Source organism: Hippichthys cyanospilos, chromosome 18, assembly GCF_059441005.1.
Source record: "Hippichthys cyanospilos isolate Australia breed blue-spotted pipefish chromosome 18, RoL_Hcya_1.0, whole genome shotgun sequence".
In the NCBI taxonomy this organism is placed as follows: Eukaryota; Metazoa; Chordata; class Actinopteri; order Syngnathiformes; family Syngnathidae; genus Hippichthys; species Hippichthys cyanospilos.
This window is the reverse complement of record NC_142386.1, coordinates 6,976,490-6,998,058: the sequence shown is the minus strand read 5'-3', so window position 1 is coordinate 6,998,058 and position 21,569 is coordinate 6,976,490. Positions and strand designations below refer to the sequence as shown.

The window sequence follows — 21,569 nt, the reverse complement described above, 5'->3', positions numbered from 1 at the left end:
ACAGAAGTTAGATAAAATATTTAACAAAGCGGAAGTCTGGTTGATATTGGATTTGTGGACTATTAACTAAGCAGCAAATCCACTCATTTTTATTGATTTCGGAGGGCCATTTTGCCCCTCGCTTTCAACTGAACATGACGCCATAGTTTCACCCGTAACGACATGCATGTTTTGGCAATGTGGGGAGAAGTCAGAGTGCCTGCTGGAGAAAAGCCATTCACGAACATGCACACTCAAAAGGCCGAAGATGACATTCAAATGTCAAGCCTCAGCACTGTGAGGCAGACACACGACCCACAAATCCACTGTGCTGCCAATGTGTACTTCCTGTGAGTAAAATAATTCACCACTTACAAGCAATAGCAAAGGTTATAAATTACTGTATCTTTATTTTAAGCATTTAGAACACCTTTTAGGATACAGAACTACGTTTTCAAATGAAAATTAAAACTAACATTAAATGATACACAAATCATACCAGGCAAAACAAAATGTGGTTCTCATAAATGTGTACCTACGTATGGTAAGCTGAAGACAAATAAATAACAAGGTATCTGATGACTTTTCAAATTTGTCAGGACTTATAGTAATATGACAAGTAAAAGTGCGTCAAAAGACATACTGTCTGACTTGAGCATGCATTTATATGCTGCATCCCTCCAACATTCATAGTCCCTTAATACTGCAGATATGATACATGATGCGATTCAGTTAGTGGATCTAATTAAGCGCTCTTGAGGGCTACCTCATACGCTACAGAATAACAGCTCAGGAAAATGTAAAATTGGACAGGCCAGTCATTGGAGGAACCGTATTACTTTTGGAAAGAGTGTACTGATGAATGCAACATTTGAAATGGAGGAAATATTCTTTTTTAATTTTTGTAAGTCTTCAAATCTGCAAAGTCCCTCACATTGGTTAATGACTTCAAAACTAGTGCTTTGCCCCCTGACATTTATTTTTTATTTTTTTTTACGACTTACAGAGTCAGCAGCCAGCTATGGATTTTGATCCTATTTAGGGATGGTGAAAACATTTCCCGTTTCTTTGTGTCTGCAATAAAGTGGCTATGCAATATTTCCTTTTCTGCCACAATTTCCTGCACTTGAGAGGCAATTACCTTGACAGCATCTGGCTTTAAAGGCAGTACCTTCCCTGTTGCATTAACATCATTTTAAAGTAGCATCCACATTTGCGTTGTATTATTTTTCCTTTCATCCCTGTAAAGCATTCACTAACATGCACATTAAATTGTCTTTTACTGAGCAGCCACAGCTGAAAAAAAAGATTTCCTTAATGATAGGTGTCCTTAAAAGTTACATTTGAGTTACTATTGCACACAGGCCACTGGCAATAAATGAAAGCGCTTAAATAAAGTTTGTTACAAAACATACAATTGATGATAGTTGGGTGAGATGTTGGACAATCAGATGTCACAATATTGTATATTGCTTTTTATAACGCAACTAGGCCCCCTGCTACAGTATAATTTTACCCATATTCCATAAAGGGAGTTACGACTCTTCTAATATCTCTTCAATGTACGGCCATGTACAAATCAATGCACTTCACTGGCCGCAGTCAAATACAACAGTCAAAACCACCTTCTCCCATCACACTTTACACCTGAAATTAAAATGTATTATTGTTATTATAGTGGTGCTTATATCATAACAATACTCTAATCACCACTCTTATATAACATCTCATCAACTGCATGTCACATACATCTACATTGTCTTCTTTTTTTCACTTTGTTTATCATTCACAGCAGCGATGCATCTTGGGTTTTTTCTTTTCTTATTTCTTAGGTCATAGCATCCCCATGAACACACATTTGAATGGGCCATAATTTACCATGAAATCTCAGGTCCAGTGAACACGAAACATTCTGTTCTACTTCCCAAGTATCACTCATCAAACTTGAAGCAATAAAAAAATAAAATATAATACAAATAAATAGGATTCTAAAACATATACTGAAAAGTGCATTGTACTTGGATTTTTTTTCACAGCATAACATATCCACTGTACAATTGTTGATTATATGCCTACATTATTTTATACATTATAATTAGGATTACTAAGTAGCATAGATTGAATAAGAAATATTTCATAGCAAGTCTACAGGAAAATATTTGCATTGCCCTGAAACAAGGATGCATGTGTGTGTGCACGTCTGTATGCATTTGAATTTGTGTGTGCGCGCCTTGGTTTTTGTTGCTTAGTGGGGACCAAATTCCAGGTTTTGCTGTCCTTGTGGCGACCTCTTGCACTTGTGGGCACCATTTTGGTGGACCCCACAAATTCAGACCTTTTTTGAAGTGTCTAGACTTGTTTTTAGAACAATAGGTAGGGCTTTGAATGAGATTTTTCTTGAAGTTAAGGTAAGGGAAACAATTGTGATGGTTAAGGGGCTAGGAAATGCATTGTCAAAGGAATGTCCCCACTACGGTAGAAAATCTCCCATTGTATGTGTGTGTATGTCTGTGTGTGTGTGTGTGTGCGTGCGAGAGAGAGAGAGAGAGAGAAAGACAGACAGACACATCAACATGTATGGTAAATATAAGTTGTGTGCGCAAACATCCAGCACTGAAGCAGACAAAGCTTGTATCATTCTATTTGAGAGGCACACAATCAGCCCAGCCAGCATTTCAAGTATCGAGCATTGTTTTGGAAAACGTTCATCAGTCAGACATCAGCAATGCTGAGTGATGGAGACGAGAAAAGATAATTCCATCGTAGCTCATGGAGGAGGCGGAGGCCAAGGAATCATACAAGTACTTGCACGGATTGCTTCGGGAGAGTAAGGGCGATTAGACGGGCCCCTCCCCACCCCACCCCACCCCACCCCACCACACTTTTCTTAAGTGCACCCGTTCATTTGGAATAGCCCTCTGCATCTGGAAGCAGCAGTCATGCCTGTTGTCTCCGAGGCTGTCGATAGATACCTCCCCTTGTATAAATGAGGAGTTCTTGTCCTGGCAGCAGGTGAGCAAGACTCACTAATGACATCCTTAGAAATCCTTCTTGCCCATGAATTCCCACATTCGTGTCCATGGTGTGCCACAAGGCCTGTGAAAAGGATCCATCAATGGGAAGTCAAGGGGAAGTCATTCTGTGGCAGTTGGCATGTTAGCATGGCGTCCCCGAAAAGGAGACGCGGGATTGGATGGAAAGTGGGAAGCTGACAAAAGGTCTGGCACTTGAAGTTTCCACTTTCTCCGCTCATAACGGGAATGTATTCTTCTAGAAATACGGCATGATGAAGTGTTTCATTTAAATGCCAATCATTGGCGCTCCTGTCAATCTAGGATTAGTTTTTGGAGGCAAAGAGCTGCTTTTTGGACCACTCTCATTGGAAACAAGAACACATTCCAGATCCTTGGTTGAATTAAACATGCTTTTAACGTAGTTCGTTTGGGAGGTGAGGACGAGTGGTCGGAATCCAAGCTGGATGACAACTCATCAGGGGGACTGATACGGGTCGATGAATAACAAGCAGTTTCGGGTGCGATGTTGATCTGATGTTTAGGAGATGCGCGGATCTCCTCAACGCTCAGACTTGACTTTGTAGCGCAGGACAAAGTAAGTGGCTAGTCTGAGAACCAGAAAGAAAACTCCCAAGACCATGAAGTCTACGTAGAGTTTGGCATCCTCCACGTCCAGCAACTGCAGGACCTCCTCTGGCTTTTGAAACTTGCACACAAGACCCGGACATTCCAGCTCAGTGCGATTCATCCCATAGATGGAGAGAATCACTCCCTCGAAGCCGTACCTGCAAGTGGCAAAACATAACCGGAATAGCCGTCTTCTCGCTATTATAAATTGGAAAGAAATCCCAGCATACCTGACGTAAGATACGTAGGAGCTCCACTGTAGATATTTGGGAATGGTGTCAAAATTGACAAAGAAGCCAGAGAAGAGTAGCACAGGTATGGCTGTGACCGGACCCACAAATGTTGCTACCTATGGAAACATATCACATGGCTGGGCAAAAACAAAGTCAGCCGGGAGAGGCTCCAGCACGGCCATGACTCTTTTACCGTCCGTGCGCTCTATAAACAGTTGGGGTAAAGTTATCCCAATTTCGGGTCAAAAAAGAATCGCTCCAATATCTGGCTAAATTTGAAATAAAATCCATTGTAATCTAACGAGACACCAAGCGTAAGACAAGGAACGGAACCTTACCTGCAGAGACGTAGACGCAGCGCCGATCAGCAGTCCCAGCGACTGAGCTACCAGGGCTGTGGATGTGGACAAGGCCATGAAGAGCAGGTAGCGGCCAGCCTCTGGAGGCTGTTCAGTCATCCAGTACACAATACTGCAATACATGATTGGACATATCACCTGTGAAGGAAATAATCCATTGTTATTGTTTTCGCTGCGTCCTATCAGTGCGGAACAGCGCGTGCCTGCTAACTTTTGCCTTGGCAAATCTGTTTGCCATTACCTGGAACGGTACATCTGCCATTGTTTTTGCCAGATAGTAGGCCTTTAGGCTGTACCAGTAGTTGAGGTGTTCCCTTACAAACACAGACATTTCCAGAGGAACTGTGGAAGCAGAACAACAAGGGGTGACTTTCTACTCCAGCCGGAACAAGGCGACCCCTCCCCCAAGTCAATATTTGCGAGCGATGGCCTGCTATCTTACAGGTGAGAACAGTGGGCATCAGCGCAGCGAACATGAGGAACAGCATAGAGAAGAAGAGGAAACCCGTGTTGTTGAAGACTTTACTGGCATCGTTTCCAATTTTCAAATAAAGTAGACCGATCAGCACTCCGATGCACAGGTGGGACATGACTCGCAGGTGGGTCAGCACCTGCGAAACCAACGCAGGTGCACTTAGCTCATCCCTAACATCAAACACTCAATAAGTCTCATTTGATTTTTTTTTTTTGACATGCAGTGCCATCATAATTCCAGGAGATGTACTCTTCAATTAATGTACAATTAATTTGTGTTGCTGTAATACCATAAAATGATTGAATTTACCGTGTCCCTGCATATTGTAATAAAGGTTCTTTTGAAGAGGATGCAGAACTGTGTGAAAGAACTTGTGGCAAAACTATGTTTCTCAAGAGTCCCCGTATCCTGCGAAGGGATAAACAGACAAACGTCAGGAATGTGCAATAAAAATTGATACGCATACTGATGTAAGCAAAAACATTTGGAGACAATTACCGGATAATTACGACGAAAACCGTAGCTTTAGATGCAAGCACTATTGGCTAATGTTTTTAAATACTCGTTTGTATTGTATTGTAAATAGTGCATAGACCAAAAGAGGGATGTAAGAGCTCACAGTGCATATTTGATGCAAATTAGTCACATGAATTGGTGAATGAATGATCCAAAATTTAAATGCAATTTTCCGTTTCGCCATTCTTGGACGCAAAGAAAAACAAAGCAAAACGACTTCATCCTTTGTTCTGAGTTTGGAATGCACTATTTCTTTGTGGATTCCATCATGTGGTGTAATTCCTCACAGTGTGGCACTGAGAGGGACAAGAAGAGTCACTCTTGTCCCTGGAGTTCTTCTTGCCCTCTTCGGAGCACAGTCCACCCTGGACCGCCTCAAACAACACCGGGTTCAAATCTCCGTACTCTCCCGATGCCACCTCGATGACTGCAGAGAGAAACGAACGGCTGTGTTAGACCCGAAAGATGCTCTCGGTTCGAATGGTAAACCGGCAGATTTTGAACTCACTGAAGTCTGCAGGATTGTGATATGTTGGGCAGTGGAGGCCCAGATTCTTCAGATAAGGAATGAGGTAAGGGACTGTGCCCTTGTAGATGCATTGACCTTGACTGAGGATGTACAACTACAAGAAAAGATCCAACAGCGCTTTTACACTTGAGTTAATTTGAAAATCACAATGAACTGTTACTGTCAAAGCAATAAGAAGCACTCAATTAGATAGTTTGATACTTGTAGAAACTCTGTTAAAGTCCTCATGTAGCACCTGAAGTGCATTCACGTGCCTCCAGAAGAACAGCTGACATTGTACTACAAATTCACGCTAAAGTAACTCGAATGGCAAAAATATTTGTAATTTACCTAGGCATTTTGGGAGGGGGGTGTTATGGTTATGGCTATGAATAATTTATGTTAAAAAAAAAAAACTAGACAGCTAAAAGGAGACGTCTGGCCAAGAGCTCTCCGGCTCATCGTCAGATAACACGACTCACGTTTATCTTTGCAGCAGCTAATAGAAAGCGAGCCACGCGAGCACTCAGGCTACCTTATCAAACATCTCAAAGAGCTTGGCACTGGGCTGATGAATGGTACAAATGATTGTTCGTCCTCCCTGAGCCAAAGACTTCATGAGGGAAACCACCTGGAAGCACGACGCGCTGTCCAGTCCGCTGCATGTGACACACACACACACACAAAATGGAATTGAATTGAATCTGGAATTCTGCGGCCAGGATGTGTGCTAGAAGAATTGTGACGTCGTACCTGGTGGGCTCGTCAAAGAACATGACAGGAGGGTTGTTGACCAGTTCCAGGGCAATGGCCAGTCTTTTGCATTGACCCCCCGAAAGAGAATTAGTACGCGTCTGAGCGCAGTCCAGAAGCCCCAGAGCGGTCAGAATCTCATGCACCTGCAAGCAAAGCAACACGCTCACACCTGCGCACAATTATTCTTCAAATTAAAGGGATATGTTTTCATCTATAATAGTTAACCTTAAATTAAATTCCTCTGCAGGGAATATATAGTTTAGTATAGAATAGTTAACCATTTATTGACGTTCCCTAATTATTTGTTGCGTTAGTGCACTCTAGTCCGCCCGGGGTGCTGTTGAGACGTCAAAGAACAAAAGACATTCCTGTGAGGGATGGAATTGACCCCCTCCCGAGTCCCTTCCTCTTCTTCTTCCTGAAATAAACATCTGGCAGACTCAGATGCCTCAAAGTCGAATACTGCAGTAGTGTCCTGCATGGCAGAAGTTGGACTCTTCAGCCAAAAGGGAGCAGCAGAGTACAACAAACAACACCGAGGGGCGTAAACGGACACACCCAGTTTCTCTTTTGCAAATGGAACGAGAATAGAGGGCATTTTATTCATTCAGTCCATCTGTCTGGATGACCCAAAGCTCTTGAGCATTGTTTAGATGAGTGACTTGTTATGCCGTTCAAGACAAATTGTTCGGAATAATTCATTTGCTATGGCGCAGACGCAATGAACGTGCGCATGCGTGTTTGTTCTGGAGCCCACCAACGAATTTGGATTTCACTAAAATATCTAACTGCATTTATCAAGGGTTTATGTAAACGGGTTGAAATTCAGCCATCAAAACCTACCAGTTCCTTTTTGACCTGCATACTCTCGTTGAGTTTCAGATTGGCCGAGACCTAAAATAGAGAGAAAACAGCTCTAATGGACATCCATTCATTTGATCTCACACTTAAAAAAAGTATCAAACTAAAAAACTAGCATAAGGGAGGTCACCATCATGGCCTCCCTGGTCGTAAGGTGCGGCAGCAGCATGTCGTCCTGCATGATGTAGCAGGACATCTTCCGAAAGGTCCGCAAGTCTCTCGGACGACCGTTGACCAGGATTTGACCCTTCATGCCTGTCTCCCTGCATCCAAACCCAAACGGTGAGTACCAGCGCAAAGATAAAAGCCATCCATTTTCTTAACCACTTGTCCTCTTAAGGCTCGCGGGCTTGCTGGTGCCTATCCCAGCTGTCTTTGGTAACCATGAACCGGTTGCCAGCAAATAGCAGGGCACACAGAGAACAACAAAGATTCACACTCACAAACACACCGGGACAAGTTGAGTGATGTGGGCATGGGGAGAACAGGCAAACCCCACACAAGAATGCCAGAGCTGTATCAAACCCACAACCTCCGTATGAGGTAGACATGCTAACCAGTTTGCCACCATGCCACCCGCAATCGCAAAAGTTTATAAAAAAAATAAAATAAATAATCGTCTCACCTGTAGCCTGCCAGGATATTCATCAGAGTGGACTTCCCGGCTCCCGAGGGCCCCATGATACCGATCAACTCTCTGCTGTTAAATCTTCCAGACAGACATTTGAGGAGGGCTTTGTAACCTGGTGAACAGGAAAACAACCTATTATAATTGCTGCTTCTTGACTTGATGAGACAATTGGAATTCATTCTAAGCTTATAAGCTAATTATAAGCTTTTTCAGTTTGGCAAAATGCTTTTCTATGGCTCGCCACATTAGCGTCTATCATTAGCTGTGGCTGCCGTTGCGGCTAGATGCTTTTCATTGATGTAGTAGGCTAAACCTGAGCTGCCTCTGTGATAAACAAACACTTTCTTCACTCTACCTTCTACCACTCTACCTCTACCCCAAAGTTGCCTTGGGCACGTTTTTTAAATGTTAAATTGACCATTTATCGGAATACCCCTACGGATACCACTACAAATATAGTTACAACATACCCACCCAGAAAAACTAAAAAAAGAGCGCTTCCTTTGCAGCATTTTTAAATGGCTGCGACTCTGCATCCTCGAATTAAAGATGGTCGAGTTTGAACGATGACACCAAGGACATAACGCAAAACGACCACTTCAAACATCAGAGTAAAGAAATGAAGGCGGAATTGAAAAGGAGAGAGGTTTACTCCATAGCTATTGTGAGGGAACATTTCTCCTTTTCCGTGCCGCATACTGATGAGGCAGACTTCTGCTGTAGCTTGTGCATAATAATGCTTTTATCTGTGTGACACTGCAGGGACATCTTTATCACCGTGTCTCACTCAGCCATATGGCGGCAAGAGCAGCTCAATGTCCACACAGACACGTGGAAAAAAAAAAAAGATATTCAAAGTACTAGCACAAAATGTGAGATGCCTATTAAAGTTTTTATAGTTTGCACTAGCGCAGAATTGCTCCGCATCAAATTGCCTAGTCTTTTAAATATTTTACCCCGTGCTCTAGTCAGGCAATTTGTAGATGATAATGTCAGTTCACAGACAGAAAAACACGTCACCGATTACTTATATCAGAGCTGTGAAAGAATAGTCTGAATTGAGTTTTCCTAGAGCCTGACTCCCTGCCTGACTCATGAGACGAGGCGTAGATAACATTTCAATTCCAAGCCATGATTCCCTGCAGGGCAAGGGCAATCAGGCATTGCTTTATCATTAGCAGATATTTTCTTAGCAAATTGATAGGGAGATACATGAATTATGCAGCGTTAATCAAACAAGCAGCTCGACCGTACCACCAGTCTAAAAAAAAATGAAATATGCTCAGATGCGAGTAAAGCAATGCTGTCCTACCTTCTTGTGAAGGTTTAATATTTTAAGAATGATGATCTTCCCCCACTAAATCTATTACCTCCCCCAGGGTCAAAGGATAGATGCTCATCCTTGACGTGTAAGTATGATGTCGGCATTAAGATTAAAACCCTTGTGTGTATACACACTTTGCAAACTACACACAATGTATTTTTTCCCCAATTTTGTAAATGCTTTCAAAGGCATAATAATGGGAGTTATTTATTAAATAACTGATTAAATAACTAATTAAATAACGCGAAATTTATTAACACCCACAAAAAATTGAAAAATGGTATGAGCTGTCTTTGTAGTCTGCCATTAACTGGTCTCTACTGCCACCTACTGTCTTGGGGTGAAACTCAAGTCAACAAAGAATTTTCTCTTTGCTGACATAGTTACACTGCCACTCAACGGAATGTTGCAAAAATCGCAGGAAAACCAGTGTAAGAAATCCTATTAGAATGTATCTCAAAAATTGTAATTATAATGGTTTCATATGGTAGAAAATTTGGACAATGATTATTTTTGGACACAAAATCTCGCACGTCCAGCTGTAGTCACATAGAAATGTCAGAATCGTTGCATTTTGAAATTTTACATGATTTGATCATCTGCTGGAAATTTCAGCTCCCTAGAGATTTTTCCCCCTTGAATCTTTTATACCATAAAAAAATGAGAGTTTCTATAATTTAGTATAACATAATTCCACAAGGCTTAAAAAGGACAAATGTCTCTCCTCAGCAAAATGTCAAGTCATTCAATCCCAAAGACATATTTTTACACATTTTTTTAGACTGTAAATCCCGGGTATTTATTTGTATTTTTATAGCATTTTTTTCAAGTTTTTTGGCTAAAGGAGGGTTGAAATGAACTACAGTCAACAGTGCTCAAATGCATTAGGGTATCAAATACAAAAGGAACCACGTTTTGTAATCAAGAACTAAGATAATTGATTGCTTTGGGTAATCAAGTACTACAGTCATTTCTGGGGTTAGGGTTAGGGTTTTTAGGGTAATTAAATACTAATAGTACTTAAATACAAATCTGGTTACATTAGGTACTAAAGTAATCAAGCCATTTTAAACTTTTTTTTTTACAGAAACACTTGAGGGGGCGGATTAACAAAACTAAGCATTATATAAACAAAAACAAACGTAAATATATGTTTTGGGGATTGAATGAGCTAATAGCGGTCTAACAGCCCGCACGCACATCACTTGAGCTCTTGTACTGCTCCGCTGATAAGGTTGACAAGTAGAACAGGATGATCATCCTCCATGGCGCTTTGCGCGTATGGGCCATTTGCCACAGTCATCTGGAGGAATAACTCATGCGCAAGTGTCATTGAGCTCAAGAGTTGCGTTCTACGCTTGTGACATCACAGGCGCCAGGCTTGTGTGCGTCATCCCTTTTGTGCTCCTGTCTACCATTAACTGATAGGATGACGGAACCACAGACTCTGTAAACATGGACCGAATCACAAACACGATATGCCATCGGGCCTAACAACTGTTTTATATCAAACCACATGGATCTGATTCATTTCAATCTGTTAGAGAAAGTCAACATGCAATTTAGCACCCGCTATTTTTGCAGTTAGTCAAAAAAAAAACATGAGTTTGGGATTGAATGAGTTACCGTTTTTTTCCGCACTGTAAAGCGCACTGGATTATAAGGTGCACCTTCAATCAATGGCCTATTTTAGAACCGTTTTCATTTATAAGACGCACCACATTATCAGAAGCATAGAATAGAAGTGGAATAGTAGTGGCTGGAGTTGTGTTATGCATCCACTAGATGGAGCTATGCCAAAGGGAACGTCAACCAAACAATCAGATAATAACTCAGTCAAACTTTATTGATGGATAATCAGAAATGAAGAATAAAAATGAAGAATGGGGAAAATACCTCTTGACTACATCAAAAGGCGGGTTAAGATCAATGAAAAGGTGAATCAAGAATATAAAATAATAATAAATATAATTCAATTAAATATTAAACAAAAATTTTAAAATAAAATTCCAACCAAAATCCTCAAAATATATTGTTTTGTTGATTTAAAAAGCGCTTCTGGATTGTTTTGATAAAAGTTTTTTTTTTTTTTTTTACAATAAATTGCTTAAAAATCAGAGCATATATAGCACGTCAAAGTGTAATCTAAATTGTAATTGTAAAAAATACATTTCTAACTGAAATGCAGGGGTAAAAATAGAGGATTTTACATGGTGATTTTTATTTGATGTTTTTCATCCCTTCCCCTAAAATGAAAAGCTGCCATTTATGCACTGTATAAGGCGCACCGGATTATAAGGCGCGCCGTCAGCTTTGGAGAAAATTGGAGCATTTTCCGCACGATGAGCCAAGGAGGCAACACAAGCACATGCGGAGTGATGAGCCAAGGAAAAGCAGTATTGACTCGTGCTCAGTACTTCCCGTCTGATGGGCTCCGCTTTACCAAGAGCGGCCCTAATAAATACTCCAACACGCTCATCATTGCAGCCGGCGGCCCGAAGCAATGCGCGGCCCTTCTTAAGCGCCGCCGCCTCGTTAAACCTACAAAGCAGGTAAACAAGTTGAAAGAGGGCGCGTTCGTGGCCAAGTCACGATGACCTCACGTCAGACATGCTTCAGAAGGGTGGTGTGTTTCAACGCTCTTCAGATTTCACGAGCAGATCAATCACGTCGGGGGCAAAAAAAAAACAGAGTGCGATGATCCGTGAGCGTAAATGATTTACGATGGCTGGACTTTGCCGAGCACTGCAAAGGCGTGCGTGAACGGCGAGGCCAGGAATAAAAAAGAAACGATTTTTTTCCAACTTCCTTTCCAATATGCGACCGAAGCTATCGATCGGCATCCATCACTTTGAGGAAGAGTCGAGCGGCGTACCTCTCCTCCTCCACCAAGGGCCCTCGCGGATGGTGTAAGACAGCTCATTGAACTCCAGGTCCACCGCCGAGCGACGTGGCAGGTGGGAGAATCGCTGGGCCTCGGTGATGTGATTCTCCACTTTCTTCAGGTGGGTGAGCAGGGGCGCCTCGGGAGGGGCCCCGACGTGGACTTTGGTCTCCTCCATAGGGATGCTGACGGAGACCTGCTCCGTCTTTTCCGCCATACTGAAAGAGATGCGTGGACGAATGAACTTCAGTCGAATTTGACTTCAAAAAGAAATTCAACCTCCAAGTAGGCTTTCAAAGCAAGTGCGCAGTATTCGTATGTATATATATTATATATTTTTATTTATTATGATAATTTTTTTTATGTTTTTTTTTTTTTTTTTTTTTTTTAAAGAGTCCAGACATTAATCTGGGTGACGGCCATAAACGTCAAAGATCCATTTTTACCGAGTTAATAACTCGACGGCTTCCCGCGGTCAGGACACGGACCGCCGGGGGTCCGCCGACCCCCCGTTGAGAACCACCGATCTACATCTTTGAAATGCCATTAACAGTCAGTTAGAAATTAGAAGGGCAGGCTGGATGGATTTCCGTATGATTCGGTTGAGGGAATGATCGGCAATTTAGCCTCAGCCACTGGCGCTAGGTAAAAAGCAGTCACCTTGTCAAAAACGGCGCTGGGCATGATGCGATTAGCGCTAATTGCGTTAACTGACTGCTTGAAGGCAATAAGATTGCCAAGGCTAAAAGCTGATGTCTGCTTTGGGCTCTGCTCATTTAATTCCCCATCTGTTACAGTATCTGCCAATAGATGTGCTTTGAACTGAAAACATTCTGTTTTTAGAGTACACCAAAAAAAAAAAAATGCACGTGATAAAATCATGATCTGCATTTTGCTCGAGAAAATAAAATCATTTCAAGGCAACACTTTTTTTCACTTCAAGAATCTATTTTTACATTATACTAAAGACTATGGCGTGTTGAATTGTCTTACTTTTATTTCATCACACCTTGAAATGATTTTGATCCAGATTAAAAAAAACAAGTAGGTGTATCTTCTACTAATAAAATATCTGAATTTCTCCTTCTATTTCTGTTTTGTGCACTTTCATTCTTAAAATATTCGGCCCCTTCTTATTTTTGACTTTGTTTTTTATAGTGGAACAACAGCTGAGTGAAAAATAACCCAAACTAGGTCAAGAAGTGGCAAAGTCATTTTTTCTATAAAAATTAAAGAATGAATACAAATAGTAAAAATTACAATTCTGTTTGCGTAAAAACAATCTAATTTTGGCTTCAGCCCATTTCCTTGTTTACCGCAAAGGTTTGGGTCAATAAATATGCTACAGAACAATCCAGGGTCAACATTCATTCATCAAACAACGACAACAACCCAATTTTATGTTTCTTTGTGATCGTTGTCTGATGCAACGTTTTGGGCTAAATGGATAACCCAAAAAGTTGTGTTAATCCCCTTTTGACCCAATTTGGGCTATTTTTGACCCAACTAGTTTCTAGTGTGCAACCACTTGGGCAAATAAAATGAGAATTAATTTCATGGTTTTTTTTTTCAGTGCTGAGAATGCTTTACTTATAAAGTCGGTGACATATTATTGTCATTATCATCGACCTATATTGCATAACATTCATTTAATTACATTTAATCCGACCACTTTCCATTCAATTATATTTAATGCTAGCATTTGCCCTTACTAATGTTTCATTCATTTGCTTTTGCATATGATTTTTTTTTGCATTTCCTATAATTTAAATGTAGAGTTAATATTCAAACTGTGCTTAGTGCTACTGTCGTTGATAATTCTAAGAGCTAGTCAATCCAAAAACTTTCTTTACAATACTGTAGTCCAAACATGGAATTCTGATGAATATGAAATGAATTAACTGGCAAAATTTAGTCCTTTTTTTTTTTTTTTCATCTATCCCTGGCGGCGGCCATTTTGAATCTTGCTGTTGCCCTGAAAATGACAAAGCTTTGATAAAGGTTTGGGTTTGATTTCCCCTTCGAGTATACTTTTGAGTGATAAAAAGGTAACGTTTATTCTTTGTGTATTGCTCCAAATGAGGTGTGCTGCTTTCAACAAAGACGGATTTTTACGTATCTTTCAAGAGTCTTGGACATTCATTCCTAGATACTTTAGTTATTTGTGTATTTATACCTCAAACTATAGCAGCAACGGTTAATTATTTTTCTCACAGCGTTTATACACATTACAGCTTAGTCCACAGGTGTCAAACTCAGGGCACGGGGGCCAAATCCGGCCCGGCCCATCATTTTATGTGACCCGCGAAATGCTGATTTAACTTGAGGGTAAATGTTTTCTTCCTTTCTCTCTTTTCTCTCAGTGTTTGCTGGCCTCTGATTCCAAAACTAGTCAAGTGTGTGACGAACATACTTAAAATCGGTCATACCGGCCCGGAAAAGAAAATCTGCGAACGGGATTGACCGTGAATACTCTGTAAAGACATATAAATACATCTTCGGTATTGACTGAGTTAAAGAAGTGAATGCGATTGAGTAAAGCAGTCGGTACACCGAGTGTGTGCAAACATGCACTCCAGACGCTCTGGTCTTGAGCGCTCACATGAAGAACCTTGAGCGTGGCTCTTGTATTGATCACCATTCCATTAGCGAATTTCCATTAGCAGGCTGCGTATAAGGCCTGTAAAAGGGATTTTAATGGCCTCCGGGATGAAGGCCCGCCTCTTGTGTCATCATATGTGGCGCCCGCAGCCGAGACACGTGAGAACATGCAACCACTTATAGGGATGAAATATGCTTATTAATTTTTTTTTTTCCAAACTGTTTATCCTTGCATGTGAGTTGGAGCCCATCCCGGCTGATTTAGGGTAAGAGGCGGAGTACACCCTGAACTGGTGCATTGCCAGCCAGCCAATTGCTGGATACATGCTAGAGACAAACCATTCACTATCCCAACTATGAACGTTTGAGTCTCAGTTAACCCAAGAAGCATTTTTTTTTGGTACGTTGGAGGAATAAAAAGTTCACATAAAAAGGGCCGAGCCCGAGTTTGAACCACAGTCATAAAAGTGCGAAGCGGACGGGCTGCCCACTTGCCCATTGTGTCGTCCCCAATTGATAAGCCTTTGTGCGTGCAGATTAAATATAAGCAGCTATTGACCGCATGCTCAAGCGCATCGTGACACACTAATGATGAATGTTTGTATTAAGGTGACAAGGCATGAAGGTAGACATTAAGGGAGACATTCCTTCACATCGCTGCATCCCGCCACATGTCACTTACTTATTGTTGTGTCTCTAAACGGGCAAGTGAGGCGCCTGTTTTCCTTTCCTGGGTGGGATAGCAACAGTGCACGGGAGATCCCTTCGGGGGAAAAACAACACGATCCCAGCGCATCAGAAGCACCAACGAATAGTCCCGGCTGGCGCCTGGATGGAGAGTCCAGGGCAAAATTCAAAAAGAGGACGGCTGCTTGTCGTCAAAACATCTCCCGGGGTGCGGCGGCCGCTCATGCTGTCATCATATTCATCCTCATCATCATCCCGCATCCTCCGCGCATGAAGGCAACTCCCGAGATTCAAACTGAGATCACCTCGCTTGATCCGTTTCCAACGCATCCATCCGCTCAGAGCCCCGTGCACATATGCCGATTCTCGTTCGACGGGAGGACGGCGATACAGGGAGGATCCTCGACGAGCCTCCGTTCGGCTGCGACGGAACCGAAGTGTTGCGACAGTGGCGCTGACGCCGGAGCTTGCGCGTGCGATTCGGGTGCGCACGCCGGTCCCGGACCTCTCAGGGCGTTGCTGTTGAAATAACAAACAATATTGCTTGGACTTGTGCTTATTCCGTCCAGCTCAGCGTATGCGCATTCACTGCTGTCGTCTAACAATTACATCGCTCCGCATAAAATCCGGATTCTTAAAAAAAGACGATCAACACTCACTTAAAGACGATTTTAATCCGAGCACACGCCTGAATATTTTCAAAGCAAAACTAGGTAAACAGTAGGGGGGATTTGCCTGCTCCGCTGTCTCTTTAATGGCCGCACCTGCGCAGCTGCCCGGTGCTGATGCTGCAGTGGCCGGGTTATTTTCGGTAAATCAGCCGGGGTTACTCGCGTTCAAGTGGGCCTAACATGTCTTACATCACCCCCCACCCCCACCCTCAGAGGACATCCATTTCGTTTGGAGCCCATCACACCTGCCTCTCTTCCAGACTCGTTTCACGTGGAGCAATTTCATTTGTCAAACTCAAGGCCCCGGGCCCGGGGCCACATCCCTTGCACGTCACGTGTCATATACTAAAATACGTAGCAAATGCTCTTCACGCTGAACGATAATAAAAAGTTATCATTATCTTTAGTACTTAATTGATTCAATTAATACCTGGCATTTTTAGACGTCAAACATTTGAAGAAAATGTGAAAAACGGAATGAAACAATAATCGTTAAAGCAAAACACGATCAGTTTTCATGTAGGCAAACATGCTAAGCATCATACTGCTGTGCTGCAGATACAATATGTGCAAAAAGCAGCCGTGGAAGTTGCATCCATCACCTTTTATTACTTTCAAAGACATAATCCCAATTACATAATGACATATTTACCCTGTGGAAATATGGACCGGCTTTACAAGCATACACCCTTTTTCTCTTAGAAAAGCAGGCGATTCGTCTTTAAAATGACAATGACTCACGCTGCCATACAGAACGAAAGTACACACTTTTAGATAGGATGGTTAAAACTTGACGGTTGTATTTGTTAAACGATTATGTGGTGTTTGCTGTACAGAGGAAGGCCACGGTACTTATAAATACAGCGCAAGTGAGAGGAGAGGCAACAGTCATGCAAGATGGCATCAACGAGAACTACGCTCCTCTCCGTGGGCCTCCTGCTCTTTGTCGTCCAAGGGCCGCTTACCATCACAGGTGATTGATTATCTTGTATTATTGCGTTTGTCAACTGCACTTAAATGTACTGTAACAAGTGATTAAAAAAATTGAGGGATTAAAATCTGTAATCGATTTCTCTAAAATGCAGGCTTCAACCATCACAGGAATGGCGCTGTTTCATTTTGTTAATGGACAAATAATTAGTAATTCACATGAAAATATGGTAAAGAGCATTGCTACTGTGATACAAGAGCATCTTTGCTGGCTGTGGCTGCAGGAACAGCTCTGTGCTTTGCATTGATGCGGTAGGCTAAACTTGAGTTGCTTCTGTGCTAAGCAAGCTCACTCCTACAAAGAATCAACCTTCATCAAAGGTACAGTCGCGGCACTTTTTAAAGTTCAGTTTAGCGCTCATCGGGCCAACTCCCACATGCGCTTCCATTTTCACGTCTTCCTCCCGCCCTTCAGTAGGTTATGCCAAACACAATGACAGCCAATCAGCATCTGTGGCCTTTGTTTTTCAATGTAGAGATTAAAAATACGATTAACACCATAAAAAAACAAACTGCAGCTACTACTTATTGAATGCAGTGACACCTCTTGTATTTATGGAGATTGACCTGTACGATACAACTCGCTGCGCAGGACACGCTTCGCTTTCCATTCGAGTGTCTGTGTTGAACGACCTGGCCAACATGAGCCCCGAGACCCATTTCACGTCCGTGGTGGAGGGGGGGGTGCTGCTCGGGGCTTTGAGGAGAATACAGGAGACGCACCCTAACTTTGAGTAAGATCTCATACGTTTAGAAAGCCTCGGTTGTTGTTCCAATCTGTAGCATGTGTGCTCCACCCACCAGTTTCACCATGAAGGAAGACCCCAACTACGGCCTCTTTCTGGAGAGCGTGAACGGCGTGGCCGGAAGTGAAAAGGATCAAACTTACTGGGAGATTCTGTCGGAAAACTCGGGGGAATACACGCACCTGGATGTGGGTGAGTATCCTCTCCGGGGTAAATCGCATCTGAGGGAGACTTAATGAGCAGTAATGAGACACGGGGATTTGGATTTTCATCAACTTGCTGCTTTGGGACACCCGCTAGTGCCACGAATTCGCCTTCACAAATTAGGCACAATATTAAGTACACCTGAGCAATATTATCATTTACATCAGGAATTCTAATCAATTTGAAGTTGCTGTTTTAAAGTTATATAGATATATACCACAATTTTATTGGTCCGGCCCACTTGGGAATAGATTTTCCATATCTAAACCTTATTTTATTACAATAAAATAAGCATATAAACGCTGCTTATTTGCAGTATGGATTTACTTACCAACTCAAAATGAACATATTTCTTTTGTGTGTTTTCACAGGAATTGGTTGCTACACACCTGTAGAAAATGAACACATTGTGCTGAGGTTCAGTACTTGGGCCAAATAGTCATGAAAGATCTTGTGTGCCTCTGAATCTATTGTGAGTGTCAACTAATACTTTTTTGATTTAAGGTCTGATGTAACCCTAAGAAAAACAAAAAACAGCACCACCTGGTGGTCAACTTTGGCCTTACAAATCAAGAGTGCTAAACTAATAAAAACAAAGGCATTTAGATGTAGCTGTCATGATTGAGGATATCGCTCCAGCTGCAATGGTGCGCCGACTTTAACTTTTCACATTTACACAAAACAACTGTAAATAAAGATGTTGCATGCTAACCTATTGATGTGCTGCAATTTCTTCCTCTCGCTCGTTGAAATAAATCAAGTGTACAACTGGACGATATGTTGTTGTGTGTGAAATGTGCCTGCTGAGCTCTCAGGGTGATGCTCCTCCCTTTTGCAATGAGATTACGGTTTCAGCGACCTCAGGGACAGATGGGCAATGCGGTGGAAGGACTAATCTGCACGCTTTCGTTCCTCTCAAGAGCTTAGCTTTAATTTACAATAAAACACACAGTGAAGTGTAAATATTAACATATGCCGTAATCAAAATCAATCCTGGCTCTCGGATCAAAAGTCATCTTTTGGGAGGGGCCTATCATTTGGACATTGTTGAGCAATCCAAAGTAGACCCAGTCCTTGTAAGAGTGCATAAATAATATATCAATAAAAAATGTCAACCATTACTCATGTCAACTCAGATCTCAGTTTCACCAGCTGTGGTCCTTCTCCACTTCATGCCTCCTGTTAGTTTCTTTATTCTAGCCAGTAGACACTGAAAACACAGACAAAAAAAAAAAAAATGGTCATGTGGAATTCCAGAAAATAGGCAAACTATTGACTTTGAAATTAGGGGTGTCAGATTAATAGATTATTTTTTTAAAACCATAAATCAAATTCTTAATATCTGACTTTGTTGTTTGTATGTCGATTAGCTTTGCATTCTTTGTGTGAACTTTGCTTACTACAGAAGCAGCTCAAGTTTAGCAAGTTTATAATGAAGCTCTTTCTCAAAGAAAATTCGAGAACCAAACGCATTTGAGCAAGTTTGTAACAGACAGAATGGGCAAGGTTTTATTGTGATGTTAAATTGTAATTATTTGACGATTGACAAAGGAAAACAACACCATTCCTCTGTTGCCTTTGTCGTTGTATTGCAATCTTTTGATCTGCCAAAATAAAGCAATTTGTCTAAAGAAAAAAGCAACAACAACCCTGGTTGAGTTTTTTTCTTGGAAATCTTTAGGTGAGATTAAAAACAGATTAAATAGATCAATTAGAACACTGAATTACTTAGACACAATTTTTAGTCTTTTGATCACACTAGTTTGAATCGTTTAAACTAGAGTTTAATTTCAGAAGGACTGACCAATTTAAAACAAAAATAACTTGAATTATTGATCTTCAATTAACCTGAAATGCCCATTTTTTTGGAGAAGCCACTTTGCCAAGATAAGAACATGCAAAGTTTGCAAAGGAGGGCCTAAACTGAGATTCAAAGGCAGAATGTGAGGAGGACAGACAGAAAACTCACTTGAATTTCAATACAGAAGCCAACTAACTTACTTGAGGGGATGTTTACGTTCAATTTCGGCTTAGAAAAGAACTCCATTAACACCAGTGTATTATGATGATGGTTGTAGGGGGAATTTCTGAAGGGGATGATATATTGGTATCGTGGTATGTGAAGGGTCCAAAGCTACTTACAGCACGATAGAGCACAATCACAGATGCAAGGGATGCACTGAGCGAAAAAACGTTTCCAGCCGGTCTCCTTCTTCTTGCAGTTGTGTATCTGAGTGCAGCCCAGCTTGGGAGGACCCGAGTAGCTTTTAAAAGCACAGGTGGAGTTGCATGTCCCGTTCAGTTCTCGCTCGCTGATTTCAATGGAGCCTTTTTTGCACATTCCTGCAAATTCAATCGGGGAGGTTAGAGGGGAGCCGTGATAGCAGGAAGTCAAGGGTACCATTGTGTTCACATACTGAGGCAAGAAGGTTTGGGAGTCCAGAGGCCATTAGCCTGGCAAATCCTGGTGGCATTCCCCACCAGCATGAATCCAGGACGGCAGGAGTACCTTAGTGCGGATCCCACCCACCAGTCATTTCCATCAAGCAGTCCGTTGTAATCCACATCCGGTTTCCCGCAGTTGACTAGTATATCAAATGATTAACATTTTCTGGCGGGTGTCACTGAGTGGCATAGCTTTATTTTTGCAATACCTCTGCACAGGGATTTGTGACCAAGCCAGCAGCAGCTGGAGTCACCGCAGGGATCTCGCCTGAGCTCCAGGTGGCGCGCCTTGCAGCCCGCCAAGCAAAGCGGGGCTGTCCCAGACCAGTACACGTCCCCCTGGAAATCGGGCTGGCCGAGCCATTCTGTGTCGCCTGCTGCAAACACTTTGGTTACCTTTGCACATTGAGCGACTGCGTTTAGGAGTAAATTGAGAATTCGCCATTCCAGAACGCGAAGACAAAAACTTCACTTCTTGTGCCTCTCGTTTATATGACCGTAAAAAGATTGACGTGAAGTATAAACATTGTTTTAAGTAAAAAAAAAGCAGCATTAATAGATCTTACCGCTCAGTTCTACCTCTTCGATCCAATCCGATAGCTGAGATGTTGCCTTCTGCACGGATGCAAAAAAGAGCAACAGCAGCGGTTTGACGCTCATGGCTTTTTACGCTCCTTTGCAACGTTTCTGGCCTGCGGGATGTGGGAAGTCACTTAAGTCATCGTGGCCAGTAAGGGGTCGATACATCCCTGTCCTAGCACATTAGCTGAGCCAGGAGAGCTGAGTCGAGTACTGTACCACGCTAAGCTGTGCGTGTTGACTAATCTTCTACACACACAGGTTATACCGCTAAAATTGTGCATATGCAAGAAGAGTTGGGAAGATAAATGCATCTCTATCAGATTTCTATTTGAACTCCGCAAGCATAATGTAATTCTAAAAATAGTTTGCCAGCATGCAGAACAGTCCAAAACGTTTTCCTCATCACTGACAGTTTGGTTTGAACTTAAAGCTGCGATAAAGGCAAGACGCCACCAGGCGGCGCAGTGAAACGTTTG

The 21,569-nt window shown here is 42.0% G+C and overlaps 3 protein-coding genes across 6 annotated transcripts; 1 reads left to right on the top strand and 2 right to left on the bottom strand.

Annotated features, from left to right (window-relative positions):
* Positions 1 to 364: 364 nt before the first annotated feature.
* abcg4a (ATP binding cassette subfamily G member 4a) lies at positions 365 to 16,300 on the bottom strand. Of its 3 annotated transcripts, XM_088440697.1 has the most exons (16): positions 16,115 to 16,300; positions 15,451 to 15,974; positions 12,159 to 12,385; positions 7,954 to 8,071; positions 7,459 to 7,591; positions 7,311 to 7,361; positions 6,465 to 6,610; positions 6,247 to 6,370; positions 5,712 to 5,826; positions 5,491 to 5,630; positions 4,997 to 5,095; positions 4,655 to 4,823; positions 4,454 to 4,554; positions 4,192 to 4,350; positions 3,851 to 3,969; positions 365 to 3,778 (listed from the first exon to the last, which is right to left on the bottom strand). In XM_088440697.1, the coding sequence occupies exons 3-16, from the start codon at positions 12,382 to 12,384 to the stop codon at positions 3,553 to 3,555; spliced, it is 1,926 nt and encodes a 641-aa protein (XP_088296823.1). In that variant the 5' UTR covers position 12,385; positions 15,451 to 15,974; positions 16,115 to 16,300; the 3' UTR covers positions 365 to 3,552. The 3 variants fall into 3 exon arrangements, with proteins under 3 accessions (XP_088296823.1, XP_088296822.1, XP_088296824.1); XM_088440696.1 differs by having other exon boundaries at positions 15,451 to 16,300; XM_088440698.1 differs by lacking the exons at positions 15,451 to 15,974; positions 16,115 to 16,300 and having other exon boundaries at positions 12,159 to 12,399.
* On the top strand, positions 11,998 to 19,141 carry LOC148408750 (cobalamin binding intrinsic factor-like). The gene is made up of 5 exons (XM_088440702.1): positions 11,998 to 12,469; positions 16,963 to 17,099; positions 17,709 to 17,850; positions 17,921 to 18,054; positions 18,438 to 19,141. Exons 2-5 carry the CDS (start codon positions 17,024 to 17,026, stop codon positions 18,503 to 18,505), a joined length of 420 nt encoding a protein of 139 aa, XP_088296828.1. The 5' UTR covers positions 11,998 to 12,469; positions 16,963 to 17,023; the 3' UTR covers positions 18,506 to 19,141.
* On the bottom strand, positions 16,478 to 21,499 carry LOC148408749 (C4b-binding protein). Of its 2 annotated transcripts, none has more exons than XM_088440700.1 (5): positions 21,078 to 21,499; positions 20,721 to 20,885; positions 20,484 to 20,651; positions 20,209 to 20,409; positions 16,478 to 19,276 (listed from the first exon to the last, which is right to left on the bottom strand). In XM_088440700.1, exons 1-5 carry the CDS (start codon positions 21,169 to 21,171, stop codon positions 19,263 to 19,265), a joined length of 642 nt encoding a protein of 213 aa, XP_088296826.1. In that variant the 5' UTR covers positions 21,172 to 21,499; the 3' UTR covers positions 16,478 to 19,262. The 2 variants fall into 2 exon arrangements, with proteins under 2 accessions (XP_088296826.1, XP_088296825.1); XM_088440699.1 differs by having other exon boundaries at positions 16,480 to 19,276; positions 20,721 to 20,888; positions 21,078 to 21,498.
* Positions 21,500 to 21,569: the final 70 nt, after the last annotated feature.